Source organism: Daucus carota, chromosome 5, assembly GCF_001625215.2.
Source record: "Daucus carota subsp. sativus chromosome 5, DH1 v3.0, whole genome shotgun sequence".
Classification (NCBI taxonomy): domain Eukaryota; kingdom Viridiplantae; phylum Streptophyta; class Magnoliopsida; order Apiales; family Apiaceae; genus Daucus; species Daucus carota.
Genome location: NC_030385.2, coordinates 28,268,252 through 28,279,065, shown reverse-complemented (window position 1 = coordinate 28,279,065; position 10,814 = coordinate 28,268,252). Strand labels below are relative to the sequence as shown.

Sequence of the window (10,814 nt, the reverse complement as noted above, 5' to 3'; positions counted from 1 at the left end):
GATACCTAATTCTAATCGACTTAGATTTCTTGATCTCTAAAAACTACGTATGGCTTGATACCTGTAAATACATAATATGTAGGTATATGAAGGGATCTAAAATTGAGAGTAAGAAAAAAACCCACGATCTCTTTGATTAGTCACCGATAAACACATAACCACCTCCACGACAACAAATCTATCCATCATAAATTTTGATTTTAGCCATGACGTCATCTTTATTGATTATCGAATTTCTTTATTAATAAAGTACAACATTTTCAAATTTTGAAAAATAAATAGATACATAAGTAAGAGACAGACAAAAACAAATAAGCAAGAATATAATTCAAACCCAGATTAGATTAGAGATTTCGATGATTCGACAATTCAGATTACAACAAGAAAAGCAATAATCATTTTCCAAATATGATATGGATGATTTTTTCTTATTATTTAAAATTATAGTAAATTATTTAAAAGATTTTTTCAATCAATTTTTAATTTGAAATTACTTCTAGTTTTATTTAACAAAATATTTTCTCTAAATTTAGAAATTGTTTTAAACCCGATCATCAAACGGAATCGAATTCAACTTATTCTAATTATTTTAATTATCAAACTCATTACCAAAATCAAAAATAATATCAATTTTGTCACACATCTTTAGAGGTCTCATTTAACCCATAATAATATCATGATTGTCATTATTATTAACTTTGCACATTTTAATTTAAGGACTCCTCCATCCACGTAACGCATTCATGATTTGCTGGCAATACATGTGCTAATTAAGACGCTTCCCAATAAGTTATTATTTATATATTTTATTTTTATCTAATATCTTGTTTACATTCTCATTTTCGACTGTTTATTGTTTCTTTTAATTAATTATCTATGTAAACATATAATATACTAATTTTACCGCGATGATAATAATGATATGAATTAAGCAAGACTCTGTGAAATAGATTGATTAAATTGATATCATTTAACCACTTAATAGGTTATGATTTTGATAATTAACCCTATTTTATTTTTTGAACAAATTTAAAATTATAATTTATACAAATTCTCTTCTTAAGAAAATATTCACAACCAACCGACCTGCAACTCAAAAAACAAATAATAATAATAGTAACACCCCCTTTTCTCCTTGGTTGAATATTAATAATTTGATATGAATTATCTAAAATAAACAAATATAACTATATAAGCAGTATTTAATTTTACTTGTTTCTGAAAATTAATTAATCACTTTTAAAGGTAAAAATTATTTCAAAACGAGTACATACTTTACCAAAAATATAAAACTTTTATAGCTCATGACGTGATAAAAATGGGGCGGGGACATCGATAATAACTCCGATTCCTACAAGATTGCTCTTCAATCATTCTGGTCTTCTACTTTCTAATTTTGTTCACCTCTACTTGTAATATTCCAAACAAAAGCCAGCTTTCATTCTGATCTGAATAGGAATGGAGAATCATGAGGAATCCGATCCTTTCTTGAGTAAAGGCACCGATGAAAAGACCGCGAAAAAGCTCGGCTCCAACGCCGGCGAGTCTCCGGCGATCACTGGTCAGACTATTTACGGCTGGACTGTTAATGGATTGCCTGCGTTAGGTCAAGTCAGTGTGGTTGGAGAGCCGGTGGAGAGAGCTCATTGGGATTCGAGCCTCTGTGCTTGTCTCGGTCGTAACGATGATTTCTGCAGCAGCGATCTTGAAGTTTGTATGTCCTCTCTCTCTCTCTTCCCCCTCCCTCTCCTCTCTCCCTCTCTCACACACACACACTCACGCACGCTCAATTCAATATATGTATTTGCTAATATACGCGTGTATCGGATGGCTATTTAATCTTGATATTTGTGTTTTCATAGATCTACTCAAGTTATTGTTATTTTATCATATATTTTTGTATGTAGAATGTGTTGATTGACTTTCCGAGCTTGCTTATATTTGCATTTTGAAGAAATGATTGCAAATTAATGGAATATATATTGATTGCTGTGTATTCAGTTGTTTTCCTGGGATTACTACCTTCTAGTTTTGATCATATTGTTGAGTTGAGGATGAGTCGGCGAGGACTTTAGGCATTAAGCATAACCTATGTTTTTCTTTCTGTTGATAAAAAGAGGTGGTAAAGTCGAAAGCTGGAGCCTAGCTTGCTGATTTATGATTGTTGTATAAATTTATTTCTGCCTCATTCAAGTTATTCAAGATTCTTATGTACAACATCTTAGTCTACACATGTGTTTTAATAAAGGACGTGATTTGTTTCTCTTCTGCAAATTCTCAAGTCTAGTGCACTACATAAAATTATTCAGTAAAAATCTGTTAAGATGGCTTGCCTTTTTGCAGTTTCAGTTACCTTCTAAAATACTCCCACCATTACTTTTTAGTTGTCACGTGAACCTTTAACATTTAATTTAAGATGATAAAAAAAATTTACTTCCACTCATTATTTTTAATTTTTTTCTGAATTAATATTTATAGTTTATCTTTTATAACGTTTCTTCTTAAATACTTCTCCATAGTATCTTGATTTTCTTTCCCAAATGGTTTATTACTCTTTCCCTTCCCATTCCCAAAGTGGTACTTCTTTCTTTATGGCTACAATTTCAGTTCTTTCACGGTCACACTGGCAAATACCTGGCGACACTTGGTATCATGGTGAACAGCTGATTGCCATAGAGATTTGGCGTTCACTTGTGCTAAAACATTCATTGACCCTCCTCGATCCAAAATGAGAGACATATTGCGAATTAAATGCATTTGAGTGAAGAAGTTCAATTCTCTTGAGTTGTAACAAGCAATTTGTACCAAGTAAAGCTACCTCTGAAGCACATTCTGAGGCAAAATTTGGATGATTACCACTTTGGACTCAGCTTTTTTTTACTCTGGATACTTGAGCATCATAAAATTCAACTCAATTGTTACGGCATCTATATTCTATTCTTTTAATTGATCATTGTTGCCCTTGCCTGTTTTGTAATAAATTATAAGCAGTTCATTGTAGGATTTTTATTATATTGCCTGTTGCGTTGCTGTAGTGGCCAGTTTTTCTTAAGATTTGTCAATCATATTGGTAGGTATCCTTGGAAGTGTGGCTCCGTGTGTACTTTTCGGAAGCAATGTTGAAAGACTTGGATCTTCTCCTGGAACTTTCACAAACCACTGTTTGCCATACTCTTTTCTCTACTTACTTGGTAAGTCTCTATTTGGTGGCAACTGTCTTGCGCCCTGCTTTTCATATCCTACCCGTTCAGCAATCCGGCGAAAGTTCAACCTAGAGGCAAGTCTCTCTCTCCCTCTCTTTGACTATACTGATGCGATATCCTCTTCCACTTATTAGTCTGGCTGATAATAGTTTGTCACATTTTCACTCTATGGTAGCATCAGTAGTCCTTGCTAATGGCTTTAAAGCTCGTGCATCTCATTGTTTGTGTACTTAATTTGATCTTCATGTTGTCTTCTTTAGGTAGATTCTCTTCCTATTGTTACGCCTTGGCTATTATATTCTGCAAGTTCTGATTTGAAAGTAAATTTTTTTTATATCTTATAAAGTTTTGTTCTATATTAATTATGAGCAACCCAATATAATGCGGAAACTGGTGCTATAAATTGTCCAATCCAAGGGCATAGCGAAACAAATGGACGCTTGTTATATATTATAAAAACCAAAGATAGTCGTTTATATACATGTAAAGGAAGGAACTGGGGTCCGGCAAAAAAACATTTCTTTGGTGCCAAAGTGTTGCAACAGCTATAGATAGTTTAGCATTAGCGCTATGTTACTTGTTTTGTTAATGAGATCATTAAAAATAAATTGTGCTCTTCGGATGGTGGGTTATGTAACTAATGTTTTTTTTTTCTCTTGCTAATGATCACTTATGCAGATGTCATTCTCTGTGATAAGTTCTTATACGTGTCAAGTGGATCGGAGGAATATTGATATTTATATATTCTATGATTGTTGTAATACAGGGTAGCTGTGAGGCGCTTAGCCGATCATGCGGGTGTTGTGGAGGTCTCATCGAGGATGAGGTACAGCGAGAGCAGTGTGAATCAGCATGTGATTTCGCAACCCATGTTTTCTGCCATCCATGTGCAATATGTCAGGAGGGTCGTGAACTTCGTCGCAGGCTTCCTCATCCAGGGTTTAATGGCCAGCCGGTGTTGGTTATGATACCGCCAGCAGAGCAAAGTATGGGTCGTAGTGGAGTATGAGATACTCTTACAACCGGACACACACAGGCACATTTTTTGTGCCATCTTTCTGTATTATCAACAATTAAGTAATATGTTATTGCTTTGCTGAATGCTTAGCAAATTTGCAGCATATAACTTTTCTGTATTCCAACTCTTACATGTGTTTTAAAGTTTGTGTATACTTAAATAAGCTACCTTCAAGGTGATTTGAACATGTTTTCTGTGTGAAATACCTGATCTTTTACTGGAAGGTGCCTACCTACTTAGTTATGATTGTCAAGGTAACCAAGCATGGAGTGCAAGTTTTCTGTGTGCATTGTCCTCAGGGTGATGTTTTTCTGAAATTACAAGTAATATACCTCTGCAATAAAAATCCAATGTTTGTTGTGTAAATTGCCCGCTCTAATTGTAACATCTCATCTCAATCAAATACTCAAAATTCTGCTTTCTGCTGTATCGTCCAAACTATCAATTTGATCGAGTTACACTATCATTTAATCTCGTGCTTGTTACCTATGGATTTCAATTTAATCTCATCCTTGTTAGTTGTTACCCTCTGGAGTTCAGACTACGAATTTAATCGCATCACATTCACATGCAAGTAAAGTAATCTATCTGTAAATGACTACTTGAACAAAACTAGCACATATAAGATATTTTGAATTTCATGCTATTTGTAAATATATATTATCTCCTCTAAATGCACAAGTGAATACATGATGCCTATAGATTAAGCACAGAAGGTGATACCTAGTTTATATCATTATGGAATACCGTAATGAGTTTACATTAGCTTAAATGCAATAGAGGGCAAAGGCAAGTATAATCTTCATTTAAGCAAAAATTAAATACTAATTGCCCAGCAAGGGATATTAGGAGTCGAGTATAAATTCTAATCATAACCAAGTCTACAAAATGATATCAAGAAAGTAAAGGATGTCACTAGACAATGACAGAACAAAGGTTCTCAACATGATGGACTATGACGACAATCTCAAATCAAGTAGGTAAATCACACTGCTTAAGGCGCCTACTCTCCGGGTGGAGCAACTCCCTGCTTCAATTTCTCCTTCTTCAGCTTCTTCTTGGACACAGGCTTCTTCTTCCTGGGAGGAAGGTTCTTTTGTGCATAGACATAAAGAGCATAATTCCCAACAAGGAATGCAGAAACAAGGCCGCCAACAACGAGAAGGACTATTAATCCTGGGTTAAATCCTTGGGCTTCAGTATCCATGATCTTCACCTGCTCATGTGAAGTTGACGTACATGTAAGTTCAATATATAACAAATGACAAACCATATAAGAAAACACATAAAAGGTGCATGAAAACTGGATATTATGGCCATCAGAATAGTATTATCACCTTGGCCACAACAAAATATTATCGCCCAACAGTATTGTTAGTCACTATGTTCAGATACAACACAAAAAATCTATTGTGGACCACATAAAGAATAGATTACTCTAGAGAAAAGAATCTCTAAAACTAGCTTATTGAGTGCTCCCGTGAACAAATTACAAGCTTCAATATGAATGTGTAGCAGCCAATTAAAGCAGGTGGCTCTCAATCAACCTATTTATGAGTAGTAAACTTAAGCCCGAAACCATTGTATCATTCCAAACGATTATATAATGTAATAACAATAAAAAGAGCTCAATTTACAATCTCATATATATTACTAGCTGAACTTTACACCATGTTGCATAATTCAGATTGCAGCAAGCAAGTAGAAACCAGGTAGCTCTTAGACCATCGCTATCATAAGCTCCAATAAAGCCAAGATTTTACAAAAGACCTTTCATAGAATCTAAAAATTCTTCGAAAAGAAACCAAAGATTATTCAGATATACATCAAACATACCAGAATGTACACATATCAATCAATTGTATCGCATCTCCCCTGAACATAACACACCTCAGAACAAATACTGAAATCATAAAACTGAAAAGATTTCAACGAAGCAGAGCAAGATCCGAACACAAACATAAGTTACATTAATTTCGTTTAGATAAAAGATATAATCTTTGGCCTCTTCGTTTTATAATCCAGTTATATAACAAATATTTCAGCTGAAATAAGTATACACGAAAGACAAACAAATTAAAGGCAGATATGAAAGGGGATCTAAACATAACAACATGAATAGCCAGATCTATGCAAAAGTGGATATATACATACAAATATTTAGAGATAGAAAGGGTATAGTGAGGGAGATCTGTACGTATAGGTACCGTGCGATGCGATCGGAGATCAGGCAAGTCCTGATCAAGAGGAGTGATGTGAACACAGAACACAAAGGCAGGCTGCGCAACAAACTACAACAGTACAACTAAACCAGTTGTCTTTTATTTTAGTTGACGATAATGATCAAACTCGTGTAAATGTCAAAATTTTAAATAAGAATACAAAATGAAAAAAATCTCATGAGATTTTAAGAAATTTTTTTTCATTCATAAAATCTTAAGATATTCGATTGAGATTATTTAAAATTTATTAAAATTTTGGAATATTCAATTAAGATTTTAAATTATGTTATAAAATCGGGTGATATTCAATCATGATTTTAAATTATGCTTAACATTGATGATATTCAATTAAGATTATTTAAAATCTGATGGTATTCAAATGTTGATGGATTTTTTTGGATTTTATTAAGTGATGGATCTTGTGGTTGTCAAGTGTGTTTTAAAATTTTGAAATATCATGTTTAAATCTTAAATAATCTATATAAATCCGCGACATTTTATCATTCGCACAAAATCAAAATCACATATAATAAAATCCTTAAAATTCGAAAACGGATACCCGAAATCAATAACAAATTTTTCTACAAGCCTTTAGATTAGTAAGAAATCAAGTTAGCATCAAAACCGACATATATTTTAAATAAAAAATATATTTAAATTTCTTATAAGGAATATATTTGATTCTTAGCCATGTAAGGCTTATTTGATCTTATTCAGTGCAATATTTTTTCTTGAATAAATAATAAATTATCTAGAATAATATTAAGGATCTCATTACAAACTTGCAGAAGCTTGCCAAAAAAAGGTTATTATTGTACACAAAGCTTGAGTTCCCTCTGGAGAAGAAACACACTCCTGTGATACGCATGTTAAGTTGCTAATCGACAGCACGCTGAGGGTAGATATAAACACTGATCAACTTGCATTGTGAGCCCAACTGGCCCCGTAAATTTTGTCCCATTGCAAAAGGAATGACTGTGCATTTATGCTACCCTTTAAACCAAAAAATGCAACTTTTATCAAATTTATACAGAGGAAAAATTGTTCACTCTTTTGCAGTTCATATAAATCCAAATATTAAGAAGAGCAACACGTTAATTTTACTCTCTTGCATGTTTCTTTGTTCCTTCCTATTTTGGAGGCATGTTAATAATAAGTGAGGAAAACGCAGCAAAACAAAATACGTTTTGTGCCATCAACAACCAAGATTACTATCTGTAACAGTAGTATTGTCTAACTAGCAGCTGCAATGTCTCTTCTCTTATAGGATCAATTTCCTCTTCTTCTGCATATGCAACCAGTGATGGAGAAGTGCACAAGACTGGAAATTTATTATATCTGGGGCACGTAAAACTAATTTAATCTATCTTAGTGCTCGTCTGATTCACGTAAAATTGACGTATTCAGAAATGTAAAAAATGAGTAGGAAGTGTAATGTCGCATACATTTGGTATAGGTGTAAATGAAGTGAAAGAAAGAATGACAATAGCAATATTATTTATGCACGAAATATTACATTTTTCATTATATTCCATCCAATTTCATTTCCTCCTACAAAATGGAGCATTAATCCCTTCTGCAGAATTCCCCCATCACACTGGACTTGTCATTGGAAGTAGTATTTCCTTTGATTTTAATCCCGTCTTTGAATTCCTGGGGGAATAGGACAATAAGTGTCGTCTACATATAAGAGTTTCACTGAAGGTGGGAGGAGGGTTTATAATGAGGAAGGAGATGTATACTCTGCAGGAAGTTCCACTTTCTTTGTTTTCATTGAAAATGTCGACCAAGCAACCTTATTAAATACCAATTCTCAGCAACTATTTGAACAAAGCAACCACTTGTATCCACTTAATCACTCATAATATCAATATGTACAATTGAAGTAATATAGACGTCTAGCATGCATTGAGATGGATATGATGATGTTTTGTGAACAATCAAGATTCCTGCTGAACTACAGTAGCCACAGTTCTGGCCCATTGCTTCAGATGTTTCTTTAGATCAGCAGCTTCAGAATTTCTTGGAATTTTCAGCTTTAAAAGAGGTGAATCAGACCTCCTTATGAGCCATGCTTCTGATAAATATGGTTTCCTAAATACACCTGATTCCGATCTCATCTCATTTCCACCACCACCTAATTCTTGATCATCTAATTTACTACTTGCAAGCACTTGATCAATCGTCTCTTTTTGAATAATTTCACTATTCTGTGCTCCAGCAAGCCTTTGTAATCCAGGAACTACGCTCATCATTCTTGGACTTAAATTTTGAGAATCAAATCTAAAGCCTAAATCCAAAAAACCCTTTACTTCTTCGACTTCAAGTTCCCCCAAGCTCTTGCAGCTCATGGTTTTCTGCAACCTCATAACTGAACCAGTGTACTTCTTGCTTCTAATAGCTTTAGCTGGAGTTGATGTTGGCGATGATGGATTAGAACGCGTCTTGATTCTATTAAGCCTCGAGGGTCGAATTTTTTTTAGTACTTCCATTATCTTTTCCCTTTCTTCAACTTCTGAACCAATACTCTGTTGTTGAATAAGCAAAAGTAACATTTTAGTATACAGAGGAGTTAAATGCATAAATAAACTTTAAACATATTGTTTGTGAAGTGGTTCGTCGAATATTTGTACCTGTTGAGGAGTGAGTAAAGATTGATCTGATAAAACATGGTCTTGCTCAGTAACAGAAGTGCAGCTTGATGATTGATATGAATCATACGACGAACTAAATGATTCGGAAGAAACAGGTTCTTGCACTGAAACAGCATCGGACGGGTGGAATAGAATCAGTCGATGATACCAAAGCCCATCCATGGCAGCCAAAAGAGTTGTACATACCGCATAGTTACAAGCCATCAGCCCGAAAAATTAAGAAGAATTTCAGTTACTAATGTCTAGTGTGTGTTGGTAGAGGAAATTGTTGTATGTGGATCTTTTAAAAAGCAGCAAAATTAAAGAACTAAATAGCCAATGAAACAGAATGGTAGTGACAGTTGTGGTGGCAGTGAAAGCAAGGGGAGGGGGTCCATAAGACAAAATTAGTTGTGGCTGTGCCTCATTTCTTCACAGTTTCCACCTCCCTTATTCACTAATTTCTCCATGTATATCTTCAATCTCATGGTCCACACTCTTGATTTACTGTTTGATCACTACTGCACTTTCTAATTCACAATAATGATGTTTCCTGTCACACTATTATTCACATTCTTTACGCATCTAATTCTTCTATGCAACGATTCTTGATTCCGCCTTTTCGGTTTTGTCATAATTTAGATATCAGATGTAGTAATTTCAAGGGGGGAAATATTCCACGCAACTGCTATGAGTTGGATATGCATCATTTATGTACAGCAACTTCTAAGCTGTTCATCTCAGACTTGAGACTTGTGGTAGCACATAAGTTAGCGTAAGTCCCTGTTGTCATGTCATTTCCTGATAGAATATACTCATATTTATCTACGTTGTACTATCTATTCGTGTAGCCCAGAGCACAATACTCCTGCATAACGTCATTAGAAGGAAGATTTCGAGATGCATGATTTTAGCTTATATTTCGTTTTGGAAAAATACATAAATCTGCTTCAAGATTTTGAACAGGTGACCAAATGTGTAACTAGACACTGAGGAATCAAGACCGAGGCAAGCAAAAGGCTCAAATGACAAAATAATCACTCAACTCATGTCTAACTCGCTGACTTGCAAGTAGGTTATCGAACTCAAAAGGCTTGCAGTCAAATGACTGACTAACTAAAACTCTCAATTAGATTTCTGCTTTTAAAAACCAATAAAAATCCAATGAAAAGATGACATGAAATGCTGACGTGGCTCTTTAATATCTAAAATATCATTCAACTCAGATGCGACTTGTAGTTTGGTCATTGAACTCATAAATCTCACAAACAAGTCGTTAAAATATACTCCCTATGCCCCTTTTATTTCTTAATTTTTTTTTCACTGCTTGACACGCATTTTACTGCGTCTATAAAACATAGTTCTATAACTTTTTTTAAAAAAATTTCTTTTTCTGAATAAAAATTTAGATGCTAAATTTTTTAGTCTGAAAAAGGAAATTTTAAAAAAAAGTTATAAAACTATGTTTTTTAGGCGCATTAAAGTGCGTGACGCGCTCTCGTTCCCTAATGTTAAGAATTGAGAGGGACGGAGGGAGTATATGTAATTATTTTGTCTTTTGTATTAAAGATACATATTTTTCATGTTTAGTGACTAATTCGCAAGATTTAATTGATAGAGTCATGCATTTGAAAGCTTTTTGAGTTTGATAATCCACTTGCAACTTGGATACCAGTTATTTAACGCAAACTATGATATACAAATCCATATTTGGTTGTTTCAGATCTTTCTCAGGAGT

The 10,814-nt window shown here is 34.0% G+C and overlaps 3 protein-coding genes across 6 annotated transcripts; 1 reads left to right on the top strand and 2 right to left on the bottom strand.

Annotated features, from left to right (window-relative positions):
- The first annotated feature begins 1,297 nt into the window (after positions 1 to 1,297).
- LOC108224144 (cell number regulator 8) lies at positions 1,298 to 4,408 on the top strand. Its single transcript, XM_017398715.2, has 3 exons — positions 1,298 to 1,714; positions 3,075 to 3,277; positions 3,970 to 4,408. Exons 1-3 carry the CDS (start codon positions 1,459 to 1,461, stop codon positions 4,210 to 4,212), a joined length of 702 nt encoding a protein of 233 aa, XP_017254204.1. The 5' UTR covers positions 1,298 to 1,458; the 3' UTR covers positions 4,213 to 4,408.
- Positions 4,409 to 5,000: 592 nt separating this feature from the next.
- LOC108220369 (DNA-binding protein S1FA) lies at positions 5,001 to 6,567 on the bottom strand. Of its 4 annotated transcripts, none has more exons than XM_017394113.2 (2): positions 6,429 to 6,567; positions 5,001 to 5,437 (listed from the first exon to the last, which is right to left on the bottom strand). In XM_017394113.2, the coding sequence occupies exon 2, from the start codon at positions 5,426 to 5,428 to the stop codon at positions 5,225 to 5,227; it is 204 nt and encodes a 67-aa protein (XP_017249602.1). In that variant the 5' UTR covers positions 5,429 to 5,437; positions 6,429 to 6,567; the 3' UTR covers positions 5,001 to 5,224. The 4 variants fall into 4 exon arrangements, with proteins under 4 accessions (XP_017249602.1, XP_017249604.1, XP_063949384.1 ...); XM_017394115.2 differs by having other exon boundaries at positions 6,419 to 6,557; XM_064093314.1 differs by having other exon boundaries at positions 6,376 to 6,506.
- Positions 6,568 to 7,906: 1,339 nt separating this feature from the next.
- Positions 7,907 to 9,509, bottom strand: LOC108220604 (uncharacterized). The gene is made up of 2 exons (XM_017394411.2): positions 9,077 to 9,509; positions 7,907 to 8,971 (listed from the first exon to the last, which is right to left on the bottom strand). The coding sequence occupies exons 1-2, from the start codon at positions 9,299 to 9,301 to the stop codon at positions 8,384 to 8,386; spliced, it is 813 nt and encodes a 270-aa protein (XP_017249900.1). The 5' UTR covers positions 9,302 to 9,509; the 3' UTR covers positions 7,907 to 8,383.
- Between the last annotated feature and the right edge of the window lie 1,305 nt (positions 9,510 to 10,814).

What these genes read in the sequence shown, in the direction of transcription:
- LOC108220369 (XM_017394113.2), bottom strand. Translation starts at nt 5,428, where the DNA reads ATGGATACTGAAGCCCAAGGATTTAACCCAGGATTAATAGTCCTTCTC.
- LOC108220604 (XM_017394411.2), bottom strand. Translation starts at nt 9,301, where the DNA reads ATGGCTTGTAACTATGCGGTATGTACAACTCTTTTGGCTGCCATGGAT. An exon ending in CTTTACTCACTCCTCAACAG is followed by an intron (nt 8,972 to 9,076) that starts GTACAAATATTC and finishes ATTCAACAACAG; the next exon opens with AGTATTGGTTCAGAAGTTGA.
- LOC108224144 (XM_017398715.2), top strand. Translation starts at nt 1,459, where the DNA reads ATGGAGAATCATGAGGAATCCGATCCTTTCTTGAGTAAAGGCACCGAT. An exon ending in CAGCAGCGATCTTGAAGTTT is followed by an intron (nt 1,715 to 3,074) that starts GTATGTCCTCTC and finishes TCATATTGGTAG; the next exon opens with GTATCCTTGGAAGTGTGGCT. An exon ending in GGCGAAAGTTCAACCTAGAG is followed by an intron (nt 3,278 to 3,969) that starts GCAAGTCTCTCT and finishes GTTGTAATACAG; the next exon opens with GGTAGCTGTGAGGCGCTTAG.